Below are 20,178 nucleotides of genomic sequence, written 5' to 3' on the forward strand. Positions count from 1 at the left end.
AAATCAGTTCCCGGTATTATAAAATCCACTGGAAATGAGAAGAGCCGCGTTACCGTCATGTTATCCTGCCTCGCAGACGGAACCAAACTCCCTCCGTATGTAGTTTTAAAACGTAAGACAGTACCTAAGGACGTGATGCCAGCTGGCATTATTGTACGTGCCCAGGAAAAGGGCTGGATGGAAACCAAGCATGTAATGGACTGGCTCACGGTTGTGTGGGGCAGACGGCATGGGGGACTCAGAAAACAGAGGAACATGCTGATTTTGGATGCATTTAGTGGACTCTTGTCTGATCCAGTCAAAAAACAAGTGAAGGCGATGAACGGCGACTTGGTGATCATTCCGGGGGGAATGACAAGTCAGCTGCAGGTGTTGGATGTTGTGGTCAACAAACCCTTCAAAGACAATCTGCGAAAGAAATACACAGAGTGGCTCCTGTCTGGTGATCACGCACTCACACCGACAGGAAAGATTCAGAAGCCTTCGGTACGTTTGCTCTGTGAGTGGATCCTCCACGCATGGGATGCAGTTTCCCCAAAGAGCATCATCCACGGGTTTAAAAAATGTTGGATATCAAATGCCCTGGACGGCAGTGAGGATGACGTGCTATGGGAGGAACCAGAGGATGGGAGTGAGGACAGTGACACTGAGCACAGCGAGGCAGAGGATGTTTGTGAGGAGGAATGTTCTGTCATGACAGATCTCAGCTACTCTCAGGTTTAACCAGTTTGCATTATTTTATTGCAATGTTTTTTCCTTATTCAGATTTGTTTCAAAACTACAGTTAGACTTCACTTTGATGGTTAATAAATCTATATTTATAGTGCACTTATATTGAACTGTGTACAGCTCTCTTTATCTACGTTTATTTTTGTGCTTGCAAACACTTTGTTTTTCTTCTTTCTACGCCCCAAATTTGCTGCTGTAGTAGTAAATTTCCACAGAGTGGGACGAATAAAGGATATCTTAATGCCGTTATTGCATGTTTTTTTGTTTTATCACAATAGATTGGTTTGTTTACATTTCAAAAACCAGAAGCCATTCATCTATGAATGTGATTGCACTTTAGTTTACATATTTAAATGTTCAGATATTAAGATTTTAATGAGTCAAAATAACATCCCTTTTCTCTCAAATATATTGTTCTCATCATTTGTTTCAGATGTACTGTAATTATTTTCTGTACAAAAATTAATTTGGTGTTCAGAAAGTCTTTTTTCAAACCTGAGTCTTGAATAAGAGGGGGTCGTGTTATCATCAGGGCCGTCTCATATTTGAGACAATTCGGTACTTTACTGCAGTAGGTGCACACCGATTAAAAGGTGGCAAAGAGCCAAGACAGAGCTCTGTGTGAACCACTGCCCTGATGTTCAATGATGCGCTTTGGCCGAGCCCCATAGGTGTAGGCCCGGCCACCAGGCACTCACTCGCCAATGAGCCCCAACCCCGCGTCCGGGAAAGGGAAACTCGGGTCCATCTATTTTACTCATCATAAGGGATCTTTTGAGCCGTGCTTTGTCCGGTCCCTCACCTAGGACCTGTTTGCCATGGGTGACCCTGCCAGGGGCATAAAGCCCCAGACAACTTGGCCCCTAGGGTCATTGGGACACAGAAACCCCTCCACCATGGTACGGTAACGGCTCACGGAGGGAACGTCTTGTCATATCTTTTGTTAACAAGAATCCACAGAAATTAATTTGTGCATTGCTCATATTGTACTGCGCAGTCCGATTCCTGTGCTTTTGAAAGTTGTATACGCAATTCTATGGCTATCAAATTCATTTGCCATCTGGGGTACCCTTCTGTTGTGAAGATGTCACAAAATGCCAAAGAGTTTAAAATTTTTACACCAAAAACACTTTTGGGGTGTTTGTCTTAAGTTCCACTGTGTCACAATGATAAAGCTGTTCTATTTATTTATGCGTTTGTTTTTGGGGTGATTTGATGTTATTACTGTGCGTGGGTGCGGGTGTGCGTGTGTGTGAGAGATAAACGAATGTATTGGCTAAGGGCGCCCTCCTGTGTCTAGAAATGTCTTTCTCATTCCTTTGTCAAGCAGAAAGGGTGGTCCTCGCTTTGTAGGCCTTTTTACTTGGTCCTCACTCGGCCACAAGTACAGGTGTGTGTGTGTTTTGCTTGCAGCTCAGACAGAAACCTATAATTTTGTATTTGAATACTTCATTTGTATTTTAGTGGGTAATAAATTAATGTATTTTGGAGTTCAACCAGGGCGAGGCAAATTTTTGTGCAGAAGTACTGTAAGTAAATACTGTACATTGCATACAATTTAACAGAGGGGAGATAGACACAGCATATAAAGTGTCGACCCTCATTGTGTGCAGCAGTTTTTCAATACTGTGGTTGTTTTTAAAATGGGTTTGAGATAAGAGTTGTGATTCACATTTATAGTTAATTCAGACAAAAAAAGTTCAAACGTGGGTCTAAAATCATTATTATAACTAAATTGTAATGAAATCTCTTTTTTTTACAATACCGGTACGTCTTTATTCGTATAGCACTTCCACAACAGCAGCAGCTGTAACAGCGTTTTAAAACAGAAGACGTAAAACAAACAATTTATTACAATACATCCTGATTTATATAGCGCGTTCAGAACAGCTGCAGCTGTAACAAAACAGTTAAAATAGTAAACACAACACATCACAAAAAACAGTCTTGCAATCTTAACCACTTTTCCCTCATACGCTTTGTTGTTTGAATCAGTTCAACTGTCGTAGTATTTATCACGTAACTATAATTAATTCACCAGTGAGTACAAGAACGTTAGATGTAATGTTTTATTTATTTATTTGTTGATATGTATTAATTATTTAATAACATTAATAATTACCGAAACTAAATTCATTTTAACCTCGGAGCAAACCCAAGCCTTGTGTTGCACCTTCACGGGCAGCAGGGGGCGCTAAAAAAAAACAGCGACTATTTTTAACAGCGGCTCTGTCAACTCTTTCCGTTACTAAACAGTTCGCTCAGCAAATGGGTGGTACGTTTCGATAGTTTCGTGTTGCTTTGCCTTTATGAAGAAGTTATCCACTCGTATTTATTCGACGTGACTGTTATTGGAGGTGAACGTGAGGGGACCGTTTTGTGCTACAATGGCCCCGACGATTCAGACGCAAGCACAGCGCGAGGACGGCCACAGGTAAACACGATAACTGCTAGCTATGCAGCTAGCTTAGCAATCATCAGTCTGTCCTATTAGCGACAATGTCGTGTTTTTTTTCTTCGCAAAGGCTCATTGTCCTTACCTAACTAGAGTTTCGTTTAAAGACTACCAAGCGTAGTGTAAAATTTCCCATTATTTTTTTTATGTTCAGACATTTTAGCCATAAACCAAGTACAACTTCTATCTCTCCAGCGGTACCATTAAAATACACGATCAGGAATATCAAAATTGCTGCATAGATTTTATTATTTTAAAAGTAAGTTTATTATCATTGTTAGCCTCTGTAAAGCAGAGGAAATTGGGGGATGGTTTGTAACTGTAGTGTACGTTGTTAAATAAACTTGTACTTCAATACATGTTTCAAAGCAAACAGTACTTTTAGATTGAATGGAAATGTACACGCGCTACTGCAGTTTTAAATACAACCGGCCTGTACTTAAATCAATTGTGCTCGGAAGTTAAAGAATATACAGTGCATGAAAAGTTAAAAAAATAATAATATGAATTACCACTACTGGTACTCCTACCACATTTTGAGAATGCAACTTGCAAGGCGCCAGAGTCCAGCACTAACCGTTGCGGGCTCACTATGTTAAAAAACAAAGTTAAGCAAATTTATTTAAAAAAAAACAACAAAATGTAATTCAGCACCTTTTAAAAAATCAATTCTACTTGTAGTTCTTTCACTCCGTCCAGATTGTCAACTGATTCACACCATTCACTTGGATCAACTCATTCAGTACCAGCCAATTCTAGACCAATGGATTAATATTTTCAAAATTCAAGACGTGCGTGTCATAATTTTTAAATTATCTTGCAAAATGTCTCAAGAAACGTTTTCCGCTCAATCTGTTGTGTATTGACTTGGATCAAGCTCTAATAAAATTCATGATCCATTTATGAAGAAATAGGGGTTCAAATACTTACAGTATATAATATGTGTTGCTCTTGTATCCAACAATAAAATAATGCATACAAAGAAATTAATTCATTGTGCACCATTGTCAAAATGTTGTGTGAAAGTTGACACTCATGATTAGTCACTGTTGAAGTATCTTGTCTTATTAAGAATTTGTCACTTTTATCCCCCTTTTAGTCGGCCATCATCACACAGAACTGTCCCAGAGAGGTAAATTGTGTTGATGCATGTTATATTGAGTTGGAATGAAGGTGAAAATAACTTTTCAATAACAGCCGTTTTGTGTTTGTGACAGGTCGGGTGTGGTCTGTCGGGTGAAATACTGCAACAGCCTGCCGGACATCCCGTTTGACCCCAAATTCATCACATACCCATTCGATCAACACAGGTACCATAAATACCACTTTCTACTATTACCACTAGGAGCAGAAAGACAATGAGTCGTTTTTTGTTGGCCCAGGTTTGTACAGTACAAAGCTACTTCACTGGAGAAGCAGCACAAACACGAGCTCCTCACCGAGCCGGACCTCGGCGTCACTATCGATCTCATCAACCCAGACACGTACCGCATAGACCCCAACAGTAAGTCTGGCTGTTTAATCATGGCCTTGATTACACAGGAAGTTAAGTTCAAAGTTAAATACAACTGAACTGTGCCTTGTGATGCTTTTTCAAACCAATAGTGACATAATATTTTTTCCCAACGTATTCCAGGAGTTGAGGTAATAGTATTATTCTTCGTTTTACTTAATCATTTTTTTTTTCAGTCATCTTGGATCCAGCTGATGAAAAACTGTTAGAAGAGGACATCCAAGCTCCGTCCAGCTCCAAGAGGTAAAGCCACAAAGCTGAGCTCCTCCAGATTTTTGGTGATGCCTTTGGAGATGTTTTCACTTGTTTTGTTTGTTTGTTTTTTTTGTCCTCCACCATTTAAGATCCCAGCAGCACGCCAAGGTGGTGCCGTGGATGAGAAAGACGGAATATATTTCCACTGAGTTCAACAGATACGGTGTCTCCAACGAGAAAGTGGAAGTCAAGTGAGTTGATGATCCAGTGGGAATGCATCTGTGATGGGGAGAGAGAGCACAAGAGCTTGCCAACATGACCGCGTGTTTTTGCTTAGGATCGGCGTGTCTGTCAAACAACAGTTCACAGAAGAGGAAATCTACAAGGACAGAGACAGCCAAATCTCTGCCATCGAAAAGACCTTTGAAGATGCACAGAAACCGGTGAGAGCACTGTCACTGCAAACTACAACCACAACCATTAACGTATTGAGTTGAGCAGTGTAATGCACTAATGGGGAGGATGGCACTTTGGCTCCCGTGCGTGCGTGCGTATCCCCCCCACGCACACACTTTCGGTTCTGTGTGTGTGTGTATGTGTGGAGGGAGGGAGGGAGGGAGGGAGGCGGAGAGAGAGAGATGGCAACAATCTTAAAATGGTATTTGGGTTCAGATTGTGCAGCACTACAGCAAACCCCGAGTTACTCCGGTGGAGGTTTTGCCCGCCTTCCCAGATTTCAAGGTGAGCTACTAATTTTTTTAATCTGCTCAAGTATATCACTTGAGTAGATGAAACTGATTAAACCAATGTTCAACCGATTTCCAATATTTTCCCTGTGCCTCGCCAGATGTGGATCAACCCGTGCGCTCAGGTCATCTTCGATTCGGATCCTGCTCCAAAAGACATGTCGGGCCCAGCAGGCGTGGAAATGATGTCCCAAGCCATGATCAGGTAGGGGCAAATGAGATCCGCCGTGTGTTGGCTTTTGACACTTGAGCGATGAACATCTTCCATGCGCACAGAGGCATGATGGACGAGGAAGGAAACCAGTTTGTGGCCTACTTCCTGCCCAACGAGGACACGCTTCGCAAGCGTAAACGGGACTGCGATGAGGGGCTGGACTACATGCCGGACGACCTGTAAGGAAAGAACAAGACGAGATGTCGCTTCATCGGGTGCACTTGAGTGACCCAGCAAGTTCTTTGCCTTTTTCAGCTACGATTACAAGATTGCCAGGGAGTACAACTGGAACGTGAAGAACAAAGCCAGCAAAGGCTACGAGGAGAACTACTTCTTCATCTTCAGAGATGGAGACGGGGTTTACTACAATGAGCTGGAAACAAGGTAAGCACTCCTCCAAAGAGACACAAAAGATCGAGGAAAAACCCTGTAACTCAAAAGGACGGTTATTCCATGAGACACTTGAAATTTTTGAGGCATGTTTTTTGCCTAATTTTGGGTTGAACTGTAAATCCTCTGCCAGCTACCGGAAAGCATTTCATTTAATTTTGGAAATGTCTGCGTTTCAAGATATTTTCAATATATCAATTTGATTACTCTTCAAATGTTTTCAATTTAACAAACAATAAGATAAGAAGATAAGATAAGAAAACCTTTATTAGTCTTGCAATGGAGAAATTCCCAATTCACAGCAGCCAAGTTATGAAAGGAAGAAGTAGAACAACAAAATATAGGAGCTGCTGGAAAGGCAGCCACTCACGCGGCGCCATTTTGAAGTCAAAATAACAAAAATAACACAACACAACACATAAGACACAGACAGTTGTGCAATCTTCACCAATTTTCTGCATACACTTAGTTGTCTGAAGCAGTGATAGATGAAAGAGGAGAGGATCAAAGTGTCCTTTCACCAGTGGATCAGAGACGTCGTGCTGAATAAATATTTGAAATCAATTCCAACCACAGGGATAGGCTGTATAAATAAAGTGGCACAAGCACATTGCAAATTCATGACATTTACATTTCTGTGAGTGTCTCACAAAATGGAGTTCATTGTAGTCTGTTTGGGTCTTTTTTTTCTTCAAACTCAAAATCTTCCAGACAACTGCCTTCAAGATTGTTCGCGTTGATTTCAGTGCTTCCGCCATGTTGTTTTGCTACATTACTCAACGTGAGAAGTCACATCAATATATGTGGGGAAAAAGACATATTAAAAGAATCTATTTATGGTTTTATGAATCGATATTGGGCTGTGAAAAGGAAAGTCGATTTGATTCGATTACCCTTTTTTTTTTGACCCAGACCTAAGTATGATTTGAAATGATGAATTTTCAAAATTGAAAATGTTATCTTTTATTTCTTTCCTGTTTTATTTAGTTTTCTGGTTGGATCTGAACACCTTTTCCGAATATCTGATTGAACGTAATACTCTTCCTGCAAACATATCTACGTATATCTTGTTGTGGCAATTTAATATATCCTGTGATGTCGGGGCGCAGAGTGCGTCTGAGCAAGAGGCGAGCCAAGGCGGGCGCCCAGTCCACCACAAACGCCGTGCTGGTTTGTAAGCACCGAGATATGAACGAGAAGGAGCTGGAGGCCCAGGTCAGTCTCCATCTGCAACCATTTGCCATCCACTTACGCTTTTTATTTTTTTATGTAATTTTTTTCCCCTGATGACTCTTTGGCCGTTTGATTGGCAGGAAGCCAGAAAAGCTCAGCTGGAGAACCATGAGCCTGAGGATGAAGAGGAAGACCTGGACCTGGACATGGACATGGACATGGACAAAGACTCCGGTCAGTCATTGTATTTTCTCTTGACACAGCGGTGCCATCACATACGGTTGACCAAACTGCTGTGTTTTATTACTCTCTTTGTGTGTGTGTGTGTGTGTGTGTGTGGTTGAAATCCCCAAATTACAAAGATTTCCCATCACTTGTACTGTATTGCATTTTGTTCAAATCCCCAAAATATCATTACTTGGCATCGTTTATTTACATTTTTTTAAATCCCCTCCAAATATATTCAAATTAGATGTATTTTATTGATTTTCTTATCGTGACCCAAAATATAATTATTTGGTATGGTTTAATTTTACTTTATTCGTTCCCATTTAACTCTCCATAATCAAATGTATTTTGGTTGTTATTCTTCATGATTCATAGTTTTTACTCAACTGTTTGCGTTTATATTTGGTTACGTTACAAGAGCCAAACTATAATTATCATTGTATGTTTCATTTTATTTTATTTTGAGCAAAATCCCCCTAAATATAATCAACATTTTATTGTTTTTGACTCTTATCTTGATTTTACTTGGTTAAAATTAGGGCCTGACTGATATATGGGCTGATATAGATTCTTGTAATGGCACAAAAAAACCCCATTTGATTTGTCTTTTTTTCACCTTTTTCGGGGGAGAGTTGTATATTCATACATTACGACACAAGACACGGGTAATGAATGGCAGGTTTTCAGGATTGTAAGCTTAAGGAACCCCAAAAAATAATTTTATTCATGATTTGTATTCATATTGGATGATGCAAACATGAATGTGTGCAATCATAAATGCCCGGGATGTCACGAACAGATCTTTTAAGAATTGATTGAATAGTCCAGAGATTAGTCAGGTAATCACGCACCCACAACTCCCGCCCAATTCGTGGCAGACATGTTTTTGTGGTCAAGTAATTTGAATATTTTCCCCTGTGTCAGTACACACAGAAATACGCGCACACACACAGGGGAAAAGCTATTTTCCATTTACACCAATGTTATTTGTGATTTTTTTTTTGCCTCTTTTTCCTCCAGGAGGTGATAAAGAGAGAGGCAGTGGCAGCGAGGCCGAGAACTCCGTCAGCGATTCTGACAGGGACGACGAAGAGACCGAGAAACGGGCGCGAGAGGTCGACGACGACGGAGAGCGAGACAGAGCCAAGATTAGCGGCAAGAACAAGAGGAGGCTGTCAAGCGACAGCGAGAGCGGTGAAGACCGCGCCCGCGAGATGCGAGACGAGGAGGAGATCTTCGGGAGTGACGACGACGACAGCGACAACGGGCCCAAAAGGAGCAGCGGCGAGGAGGGTAGCGACGATGACGACGAGGGAGGAAGAGGAGGTAGCAGGAGTCGCAGCGCCTCTCCGGCTCACAGCGAGCGCAGCAGCGACCACTCAGAGGCTCAGGCGCAGAGCGGCAGCGCCAGCGAGAGGGTGTCTGAATCCAGTGACGCCAGTGACTCTGAATAATTGTACTGTCGTCATCATTATACAGAAGCCTGCTAGTACTTTTGGACTGGAGTCATCTCGATTTTTCATCATCGGTAGCTGTCGCCCTGTTGTGATGCAGACATCATTCTTGTTGATTTTGTTTTTGAAGCAGCCAGTACACAAAACAATGAAAAACTGTGTACCCTTCATTTTTTGTTAACATTATGTAATGGCTTTAAAAACATTAACCGTCAAGCAAATTGTTTGAAAAATTTGCTTGACGAATTTGTTTTTAAATTCATCTGTTTTACAATAAAAATGTAAAATGTATTGTGCGTGAACATTTTGCTCCTGTAGGTAAGGCATATGCTAAAAGAAAGGCAAATAAGATGTGAATGAACATAAAAGACAGTTTATCTTCTTCAATTAGAGTTAACTTACAAAACACCTGGACTTGCAGTCTGAAGCATTCACTATGACAACCAAACAAACCATTTCCAAACAACTGTTATGTAAAGTATCGATCCATACTGTATTCTGAAACCGCTTGATCCTCACACGGGTCGCTGGCGTGCCTGAGTCAATGCGAGCTAGCACTCATGATCACACCTCGGCAATGTTCCCTCTAAACTTCGCACTGGTCACACACTGTACACAAGAAAACCTACCTAGCGCAGTGAACACACTGCAAATGAGATAAAGATGTATTTTTTTCCTTTCACTTTTTTTTCCTTTCTTGTTGCCCTGGTGACAGGTTTGTACAGAACAAAGCTACGTCACTGGAGAAGCAGCACAAACACAAGCTCCTCGACATGTAAATGTGCTAGTGTGTGTCCGCGAATAATACCTATACCAGTGGTCCTCAACTAGAAATGCTGTAGGTCCACTTTTTTTTTAAATAAGACCAAGGTCCGGTCCCATGCATGGCGGTCATGGGGAGCAGGGCTATATGCCCGTTTAGTATGGTCAAGCCAAGCTTATACAAATCATCACTCCTCAAAACCAACCAATAATGGGGTGCATGAAAATAACAATTGTTCACTTTGCCAGTACACAGCAAATAATGAGAGGTATTGTGTTGAGGCACAGGAACTCTTTTATTTTGTTAAGTTGTGCCTGCTTAGAAATAACCCTTTTAGGGAAATAAGACATTTTTACTTTAATTTAACAAAAGCAAAACAAAATACTAATTTTACCAAAATAAATACTAAACATGAAAACAAAAATATCCTTTTCATTTGTACAATTCCCCTTTTCACATCCCCTTAGAAATCACTGAAAAATATATCAGAAGAGGAGTTAAGAACCATTTTAAATATTGACACAAGGGAGCACAGGAATGTGCAGTGCTGTTCTTCCACTAAAGGTGAATGCAATGTCTGAGGCATGCAAATATTATTTGAGGACGCCATTGTGATGTTCATTTACCATGTTGCGGTGTTCTGCTGTTAAACAGCTGCAAAGATCCCCAGGTAGACGGGAGCAAAACTACACACAATCAAAACCTCCCGCGATTAGTCTTGTCTAATTGTGTGCGGCTCTCCTGGGCTGACGCTGTGAGCACACTGTGGTCCCACAGGATCTTCGCTCTGTTATTCTCCACCACCTTCGGAGGTGTTTCCCATTTTGACCTTGGGGTTTCCAGTCCATACTCCGCACAGATATTTCGGTAGGCTATGCCAGCCACCTGGTTATGGCATTCTATGTAGGCTTTCCCTGCCAGCATCTTACACCCTGCAGTTATGTGTTGGATCGTCTCAGGTGCCTCTTTGCACAACCTACACTTGGGTCTTGTCTGGTGTGGTATATCTGGGCCTCAATGGTTCTGGTGCTCAGGGCCTGCTCCTGAGCAGCCAGGATGAGTGCCTCTGTGCTGTCCTTCAGGCCATCCCTCTCTAGCCACTGATAGGACTTCTTGAGATCGGCCACTTCAGTTATGGTCTGGTGATACATCCCGTGTAGGGGCTTGTCCTCCCATGATGGTCCCTCTTCCAGCTCCTCATCCTCTGTTCCCCATTGTCTGAGACATTCTCTGAGTACGTCATCCGTTGGAGCCTTCTCCTTGATCTATTCATGGAGCTTGGATGTTTCATCCTGGATAGTGGCTCTCACACTTACTAGTCCCCGGCCTCCTTCATTTCGGCTTGCGTAGAGTCTCAGGGTGCTGGATTTGGGATGGAACCCTCCATGCATGGTTAGGAGCTTTCGGGTCTTAACGTCCGTGGTCTGAATTCTCTTCCTTTGGCCACCTTATTATTCCTGCAGGGTATCTGATCACTGGCAGGGCATAGCTGTTTATTGCCCGGGTCTTATTCTTGCCATTGAGCTGGCTTCTTAGGACTTGCCTCACTCGCTGGAGGTATTTGGCCGTAGCCGCTTTCCTTGTTGCCAGTTCGAGGTTGCCATTGGCTTGTGGTATACCGAGGTACTTGTAGCTGTCCTCAATGTCTGCTATTGTTCCTTCGGGGAGTGAGACCCCTTCAGTGCGGACTACCTTTCCTCTCTTAGTCACCATCCGACTACATTTCTCAAGCCCGAATGACATCCCGATGTCGCTGCTGTAGATCCTGGTTGTGTGGATCAGGGAATCTATGTCCCTTTTGCTCTTAGCATACAGCTTTATGTCATCCATGTAGAGGAGGTGACTGATTGTAGCTCCATTTCTGAGGCGGTATCCATAGCCTGTCTTGGTGATTACTTGGCTTAGGGGGTTCAGTCCTATGCAGAACAGCAGTGGGGACAGTGCATCACCTTGGTATATGCCACATTTGATGGACACTTGGGTAAGTGGCTTGCCATTGGCTTCAAGTGTGGTTTTCCACATCCTCATCGAGTTCGCAACGAAGGCTCTTAGGGTCCTGTTCACCTTATACAACTCCAAGCATTCAGTGATCCATGTATGTGGCATCGAGTCATAGGCTTTCTTGTAATCAATCCAGGCTGTGCACAGGTTGGTACGTCGGGACCTGCAGTCTTGTGCGACTGTTCTGTCAACCAGGAGCTGATGTTTGGCTCCTCTGGTATCTCTACCAATGCCCTTCTGTGCTTCGTTCATGTATTGATCCATGTGTCCACTTACCTTAGCCGCAATGATGCCTGACATGAGCTTCCATGTTGTGGAGAGACAGGTTATTGGCCGATAGTTGGATGGGACTGCACCCTTCGAGGGATCCTTCATGATCAGGATCGTTCGCCCTTCGGTTAGCCATTCTGGGTGAGTCCCATCCCTCAGCAGCTGGTTCATTTGTACTGCTAGGCGCTCATGGAGTGCTGTGAGTTTCTTTAGCCAGTATGTGTGGACCATGTCTGGGCCTGGTGCTGTCCAGTTCTTCATATCTGAGACTCTTTCCTGTATGTCTGCCACTGTTATGGTAAATGGGTTCTGTTCAGGGAGGGTGCTGTGCTCCTCTCTCAGGGTTACCAGCTATTGTGCACTGCTGTTACGTGCAATCTCCTTCTCCCATATGCCTTTCCAGTACCTTTCAGTTTGCAGTCTTGGTGGGTCAGCTCTGTTGTTAGGACCGTGCCACTGAGCGTACACTTTCGCAGGTTGTGTTGCGAACAGCCTGTTTTTTCGTCTGGTCTCATTCTCTTTCGTGTACCGCGTTAGGCGGCTGGACAAGGCTTGGAGCCTTTGTTTGGCAGTTTCGAGTGCTTCAGGTATGGTCATCTGGATGTACCTCTCGGGTATCGGCCTTTTCATCACACCGCTCTGGGCCTCCGTCAATTGACTCACATCTTTCCGGGCTGCCTTGATCTTAGCCTCCAACCGTCTTTTCCATGGTGGGTAACGTATCTCATGGCTTCCATGGTTGCTCTTATAGCCCAGAGTCTCTAGGATCACTGATGCTGAAGCGTATATCAGCTCATTGGTTTCTGTGATCGTTACGGTAGGGATCGCCCTCAGTGCTGCATTCACACTTTCTATGAGACTTTCAGATGGTACTTCACATAGCCGTTGTAATCGGTTTCTAGGTTGCCCAGCTTTCATTTTCGCCATGATCTTAGCTTTAAGGTCAGTTGCTGCCTCGCTCAGCATTTCATTCATTGGGGCTGGCCTCCCAATCTCATCATCTGCATTCATTGGGGCTTGCCTCTCAATCTCTGGTATGACCTCGTCCTCTGATCTGGCAGCCTGGGGCCCTTCACCATGTAACCTGCGTTGTACCTCATCAATCTCAAGTTGTGACAGCAGTTGCCGTTTGTGGATGTTGGGACACTGAGCTACTAGGTGTTTCGTGGTCAACCGTGACTGTGGGTTTCGATGTAACCATTTAGCCCACATTCTCTGCATGTAACCCCTCTGACTAGGGTTGCTTGAGTAGTAGCATTCCAACAGAGCCATGTTATCGCATCTCGCCCATCTCCGCTTTGTTCCAGTAGCCCATATATATATATATGTGTGTGTGTGTGTGCGTGTATATATATATATATATATATATATACACACCGGTATATATATGACAAGCCCCTACACGGGATGTATCACCAGACCATAACTGAAGTGGCCGATCTCAAGAAGTCCTATCAGTGGCTAGAGAGGGCTGGCCTGAAGGACAGCACAGAGGCACTCATCCTGGCTGCTCAGGAGCAGGCCCTGAGCACCAGAGCCATTGAGGCCCAGATATACCACACCAGACAAGACCCAAGTGTAGGTTGTGCAAAGAGGCACCTGAGACGATCCAACACATAACTGCAGGGTGTAAGATGCTGGCAGGGAAAGCCTACATGGAACGCCATAACCAGGTGGCTGGCATAGTCTACCGAAACATCTGTGCGGAGTATGGACTGGAAACCCCAAGGTCAAAATGGGAAACACCTCCGAAGGTGGTGGAGAATAACAGAGCGAAGATCCTGTGGGACTTCCAGGTCCAGACTGACAAGATGGTAATGGCGAACCAACCAGATATCGTGATCATAGATAAAGGGCAGAGGAAAGCCGTTGTAGTGGATGTAGCGGTCCCAAGTGATGGAAACATCAGGAAGAAGGAACATGAGAAACTCGAGAAATACCAAGGGCTCAGAGAGGAACTGGAGAGAGCCTGGAAGGTAAAGGTGACAGTCGTGCCTGTGGTGGTCGGAGCACTCGGGGCCCAAACTAGATGAGTGGTTGCAACAGATCCCGCGAACAACATCGGACATCTCAGTCCAGAAATGTGCAGTGCTGGGAACAGCAAGGATACTGCGCAGAACCCTCAAGCTTCCTGGCCTCTGGTAGAGGACCCGAGCTGAATGAGGGACGGACACCACCCGAGGGGTGAGATGAGGATTTTTATATATATATATATATATATATATATATATATATATATATATATATATATATATATATATATATATATATACATATATATATTTTAGAGCTGTTAGTTTAGCGTGTTTTTATTGGCATTAATTTAAATGAATTTTAACGGGATTACATTTTTTCTCGCGAGATTAACGCGGCACACGTCACAAGCGGATATTACGGTGCTCTATAAATACACCAGAAACAAAGCAACAAGCGCGCTGCAGAAGTCCACGCCCTCGTCTGTTTTGCCAGCCACGGCTGCGCGAGACACCGAAAACGGATACTTAAAGAGTTTATGAATGGAAAGTTTACCTTTAAATAGTTGCCATATTGCTCCACTGACAAGACCAAAGTTATCTGTTCTTCTCTCTCTCTGTATCATACAGGTATACGATGTATGCCACTGACGCGATTGTTACTTGTTTGGAACTATTTTGTGTGGAAGGTTACAGCGTTCCGTGTCCATATAAATAGAGCGGGTGGAGCTTCTCTGTGTAGTGTGTTCGTCTGACAGTGACAGTGCGCTACAGTGGTAGCGACCTAGCGAAAGTAAAACGTCTCCAGTGTTGTCATCGAACCAAGTGTAGTCATTTGAAATGAGGTCTACACAAAACCGTAGAGAGACTTCCGCGCAAGAAGGACCAACACAATCAACATAGCCTGACTATGTTAGGGGGAGTGAACCCCCCCCTTTCAGAGTGGTTTGCCCCTGCAGCACGGGGGAAGTGCGTGTGCTTGTTTGTACGGCCGGCAGTTTCGAATACAGCGGCACATAATGAACAGTGTGTCCGGTGTCTCGTTATTCTTCAACAAACATACAGAAACAGACTGCTGTGTTGAAAGCAAACTTGAGAAAAACGATGTATGCAACCATGGTTTAAATCCAGTATAGGCTGAGTACTAGTGTACCTTAGATGTGCACTTTATAATGTTATATTGCTCTGTTTTGATTTCATTAAAAAAAAGCTGTTAAAGCAGCTGTTGTGTGACAAAATATTTTTTCACCGTTATTGATGGACAGTAATATTGTGTGAGAGATTATGTGTGAATAACTGCACCAAGTGAAAAATGTTCATGTAAAATTGAAAATCGAAATTGTTATTTCATTAAATATTTGCATTTGGCACATAGAAAACTGATTCATGATTCCATGTTGATGAGAGCATTAAAATGGGGAAAAAATAGGACAAAAAAAATGTAAAAGGAAATTCAGAAACGATAAAAAATGTGTGAGTAACCACGATTAATTTTTTTGTTCATTTGAGTTAATTATGACAGTTGCATTTTTAATTCGATTAAATATTTTAATCGTTTGACAGCTCTAATATATATATATGTATATGTATATATACAGGTATATACAGTATAGAGAGAGAGAGATAGGAAAAGATAAATCCATGCTTGCGTCAAAATCTGCACGAGTTACATCTCAAGAAATTACAATGTTGGAAATGTGTTATGTACTTTCATTACACACTGAGAAAAATATTTTATCCATTAAATATTAATTTACAACGAACAAAACAAACCCCCAAAATTTACAGACACAATCAAAATTATTTTTATCATGTAAAGGGTAGCAATTGGCCTTCTGAGAATTACTTTCCTGTAATCTGAGTTTAATTGTTTGAAATGAGCTGTAGTACGGATTTTTCCCCACACAAGATACAAATTTGTTGACACGCACCTGTCATGTTCCTGTCCTTGGCCTGGCCAGCAGGTGGCAGTCTGAGCAGACTTTCTGGCTGCACACCTGCTGCCAATCTTTCAATCAAGGAACTGTGTATTTATCCATCCATCCATTTTCTGAACCGCTTAGTCCTCACTAGGGTCGCGGGGGGTGCTGGAGCCTATCCCAGCCGTCTTCGGGCAGTAGGCGGGACACCCTGGATCAGTTGCCAGCCAATCGCAGGGCACACAGAGACGAACAACCATTTGCACTCACACTCACACCTAGGGACAATTTAGAGTGTTCAATCAGCCTGCCACGCATGTTTTTGGAATGTGGGAGGAAACCGGAGCACCCGGAGAAAACCCACGCAGGCCCGGGGAGAACATGCAAACTCCACACAGGGAGCCCGGAGCTGGAATCGAACCCGGTACCTCTGCACTGTGAAGCCGACGTGCTAACCACTGGACTACCGGGCCGCCCACTGTGTATTTAAGAACCAACAATCTGTCTGCTGGTTGTCGGGATATTGTTATGCCTTGATGCTTCCTTGCCCATAGACTATTTTTTGCTATAGATCTCGTCGTGTTTCGCTCATGAACTCTCGGTACCATTGGTTTTGTAAGTATTGGATTTTATTTTGTGAATTGGCTTTCTCTTGCGTGTATTTTGGATACATTGTTTTGGTGTGTCTTCGCGATCCTTATTTTCCTCCCTTGCCTTTAGTGCAAGCGCTTTTTGTTGTTCGTTGTTTGTGCCCTCTGGTCCTTGTTTCGACCAGCGCTTTATGTTTCTACTTTGTCTGTGCGATTTTTGTACGTTAAATATTTTTGCTTCGGAGACCTTGTCTGGCGTCTACACTTTTGGGTTCCAAAACTTGATTCGGTTAGACCGAAACGTGACAGCACCTGCATCAATTCAATCTGACCTTCATAATCATGATCCGATATGATATCAAACTGTGATTTGTAAATGGTGGGATCTTTTTTTTTAATGTGCTTGGTTTGTTTTTGCGATACTTAAAATTGAAGTTCTGTAAAAGATGGCAAAATGGAACACGTTATATAGGTCCATCCATTTATTAGCAAGTTACATGCCATCAAAAAAGAAAATGGACAGAAATTGTCACCATGTTCATGGGCTTTCAAACTCAGTAAACCAGATGGTTTTTCAGCCACTGCTCGGTCAAGTCGTTCTTGTTCTTGATTTCGAGATACTGAGTGGAACACAAAAATGGAAAAAAAACCCATCATTTTTCGGCTCCCTCGACCTACACAAGTCAGTGTGAGAAATGAGAAATCATCGTCACCTGGGTGGCATTCATCGCTTTCTTCGGGAGTTCCACGCTGGATACGTACACCATCACGGTCTTTGCGGAGCACCCTTCACATTCAATGCACAATAAGTATATTTGGGGGACATTCAACATACAGTCTTCATTTGACATAATGAGCACGAGTGTGCACACCCTCATATCTGGGGACGTGGCTTTGTTTGGAATTAATCCGTCAGGTTCAAACTCATGTTAACAGCAAATGAACTTCAGCTGTTCAACCCCCGCTTGAAATTATTTCTTCTTTTTGAATTGAGTTGTAGAGGGAAAAAAAGGTTTTCAAATACTTTATTGAGGTCTTGTTTTGTTAAATCACAAAAACCTCACATTTGAACAGGCGTGTGTTGACTTTATATCCACCACACCAGAGTGCTTTCATATCAATGTCAGTGGGGACCATGTGTCAACGCATTTGACCCCATGAGTGCCTTCCACTTAACTCCTTGCTTGTCATACAGAAAAATAAATTGAAATTTTAGCTAAAAAAAATATGGAAAATTTCAGCTTATGTTGTCTTTTTTTATGCAGGATATTTAGTTGCTTGTCACTCTTTTGAAAATTTGCCATTAAAGTGTTTGGATTTTTTTTTTAAATACAGTGACCAAAAACATTGTGTTAAAATGGTCTTGCGCAATTCAGTACAATTTATTGATAACACTGATTGATCACCAAGTTCTACCAGGAAATGACCTAAACTCAAATGCCTCGCACCATTCCCGAAAAGCACACGACTGCCATCTAGAGTTCAAATTCAACCTTTAAGAAGACATGATTGATGCAACAAAATAAATACTTACCGCCTGGGCTGGGGTCAGGGTTTACCAAAATCAGCGCACTGTGGTGTAGCTTTGAGTCGCTTGGGCGCAGGAAATCATAAGTATAGGCGATAATCTTGCGTAGCAGTCAAGGAAAAGTTTTCATGCTGTTAAAAAAACTGGGAATTTTTGGACACCTCACTGGCTCACAATTGGAAGTGTCATGCGACAGCAAAATTCAAATACAGTGCCATGAAAATGTATATTCCACTTCAAAAATTCTCAGTTTCCCCCACTTAAATGTTTTAGATCACCAAACAAACAAATCAGACAAATGGTCAACATAATAAAAAGAGAAAAATCGGTTTTAAATGGAATTTTGATATATTTGGGGTGGGGGGGGGGGGGGAGATTGGAGCTCCCTGGTCCTCTTTAAAAAAGCACTTGCACCCCTTGTTTAATCATGAATTCACTGAGGATGATCACACACACGTCTGATTACCTCCAGACCTGTTTGATCATGAAAACACAGAAGTAAAACCTGTTTGACAACTTAAAGTTGGCTAAAAGATCAGTGCTGGAGCCAAAAACTTTTCGCGGGGTTGGCCAGGGTGACACAACACCCCAAAGAGGGGTGGCCATGCATGGGTGCGTCATTTTTTATGATCCCCCCCACAGTCAGAGTTTCATGAAATAAAAGACTCACATATCCAGAACAATGTCCACCACGCACAGCAAGGTTCTGGACATGTGTGATTTCATGAAATTATGACCGTGGAGGAGCTATGATAAACACTGACTTCTGTGCCATGCTTTTTGTTTGCGATGGTAATGATTTTGACTAATGTTGACGCTAAGAATGAATGCTCTTGACAGATTTCTTTGAGAATTTACATTCAGATCAATTGTGCATTGAGTCTTTGAATGTGGAGTGAATACAAATAAGTTTTGGGAGCGTATTCAAAGGGTAGAGGAATACTACACCCATGTGAAAATAGCATAAAGATCATAGCTAATATAATTTCCAGCAAGGTGTGAGGGGTGGCTAAGGGCGTGGCCAGAGAGTGACCCCACCATGAAGTACCGCCCCTGCAAAAGATCTCAAAAAGTTGCAACAAACTCCCATGATCCAAAGAAATTCAACAACGGCTGAGATATCAATTGAGATCTCTCAGTCTGGAAAGCTACGATAAGAGCCACTATCCACAAATTGAGAGAGCATGGAACAATAATTAATCTTCTCAGGAGTGGCTGGTGGTGGTTGCGTGATAATCTCGGGGTGCAATACTCCTCCAGGACCGAGAAGACTTGCTGTCATTAATGAAATCCTTGAATTATGTTACCATGTGTAACAGCTTGAACAATGTCATGACCAATCATGCTAAATGAACACAGGTAATGGCCTTTGTTACTACTTTCGGATATCTGGGCTCATTCTCTGGAATCTTGTTTCTTAAATCATCCATCGAGATGTTCTGAAAGACAAATGTTGATTTTCAAAAGGGGCATTCAAGATCCAAATTCTTTCCAATAAAAAGTGTCACTTGCCTCGTGTTCCTGATCCAAAATCAAAAGTTGCTTTTCGACTTTCACTGCAATAGACATGATATACACTTCTGCATCAAGATACGGAACAGCATCAACGTCTATTTGAGTGAAGAAGCACTCACTAATCAGGGCGTGTTTGTGGTTCGTAAGACGTTTCAATTTCTGCTCGAGGTCATCATCCATCTGTATTCCCATCATGGCCTGTGGGGTTACAAACAGGATAAAACCGGCAAGTGATTCCCAACCAGCTCGTGTGCAGTGAGAGGCTCTCAAAAATTATTTTACCGGTAATTAAACGCAAATATGTCTCTGTTTATCTTTCTATGTCAACAAAGTATCATGACAGGCAGAACAATTTGATTAGCAGAAGACACTTTGACTTTGGGTAACATTTTTGTTCAAGGGTGTGCCATGAGATTCTTCGAATGTACAATGAGTCCCTTAGCTCAAACGTTGGAAAAAACTTAAATAGAAAAGAAAGAAACAAAGTAGAAAGGAATGATACAACATGAAACAACACGATCA

At 42.5% G+C, this 20,178-nt stretch overlaps 2 protein-coding genes across 21 annotated transcripts in view; one reads left to right on the forward strand and one right to left on the reverse strand.

The window, feature by feature from the left end:
• The first annotated feature begins 2,938 nt into the window (after positions 1 to 2,938).
• The window catches only part of paf1 (PAF1 homolog, Paf1/RNA polymerase II complex component), a 50,392-nt gene continuing 33,152 nt past the window's right edge, over positions 2,939 to 20,178 (forward strand). For 3 of the 4 annotated variants that reach the window (XR_007964269.1, XR_007964268.1, XR_007964267.1), the window contains exons 1-14: positions 2,939 to 3,163; positions 4,284 to 4,316; positions 4,402 to 4,494; positions 4,567 to 4,688; positions 4,874 to 4,940; positions 5,042 to 5,143; positions 5,230 to 5,335; positions 5,565 to 5,633; positions 5,740 to 5,843; positions 5,915 to 6,031; positions 6,108 to 6,236; positions 7,352 to 7,457; positions 7,556 to 7,649; positions 8,664 to 9,890. Coding sequence is in view for 1 of the 4 variants with exons in the window: in XM_052077507.1 (XP_051933467.1) it covers positions 3,117 to 3,163; positions 4,284 to 4,316; positions 4,402 to 4,494; positions 4,567 to 4,688; positions 4,874 to 4,940; positions 5,042 to 5,143; positions 5,230 to 5,335; positions 5,565 to 5,633; positions 5,740 to 5,843; positions 5,915 to 6,031; positions 6,108 to 6,236; positions 7,352 to 7,457; positions 7,556 to 7,649; positions 8,664 to 9,097 (1,623 nt within the window). In the remaining 3 variants the exon portion in view is untranslated. Of the gene's footprint in view, positions 3,164 to 4,283; positions 4,317 to 4,401; positions 4,495 to 4,566; positions 4,689 to 4,873; positions 4,941 to 5,041; positions 5,144 to 5,229; positions 5,336 to 5,564; positions 5,634 to 5,739; positions 5,844 to 5,914; positions 6,032 to 6,107; positions 6,237 to 7,351; positions 7,458 to 7,555; positions 7,650 to 8,663; positions 9,909 to 20,178 lie in introns of those variants that run through there. The other variant, XM_052077507.1, reaches the window with a different exon arrangement.
• gmfg (glia maturation factor, gamma) overlaps positions 17,078 to 20,178 on the reverse strand; it is a 73,718-nt gene continuing 70,617 nt past the window's right edge. For 9 of the 17 annotated variants that reach the window (XM_052077593.1, XM_052077592.1, XM_052077591.1 and 6 more), the window contains exons 3-8: positions 19,776 to 19,854; positions 19,654 to 19,697; positions 19,531 to 19,580; positions 18,148 to 18,242; positions 17,327 to 17,400; positions 17,078 to 17,233 (exon numbers count right to left, since the gene is read on the reverse strand). In XM_052077593.1, the coding sequence (XP_051933553.1) occupies positions 17,168 to 17,233; positions 17,327 to 17,400; positions 18,148 to 18,242; positions 19,531 to 19,580; positions 19,654 to 19,697; positions 19,776 to 19,854 (408 nt within the window). In that variant the 3' untranslated portion in view covers positions 17,078 to 17,167. The remainder of the gene's footprint in view (positions 17,234 to 17,326; positions 17,401 to 18,147; positions 18,243 to 19,530; positions 19,581 to 19,653; positions 19,698 to 19,775; positions 19,855 to 20,178) is intronic. The other 8 variants (XM_052077584.1, XM_052077585.1, XM_052077582.1 and 5 more) reach the window with 3 other exon arrangements.

Source organism: Hippocampus zosterae, chromosome 10, assembly GCF_025434085.1.
Source record: "Hippocampus zosterae strain Florida chromosome 10, ASM2543408v3, whole genome shotgun sequence".
NCBI lineage: Eukaryota > Metazoa > Chordata > Actinopteri > Syngnathiformes > Syngnathidae > Hippocampus > Hippocampus zosterae.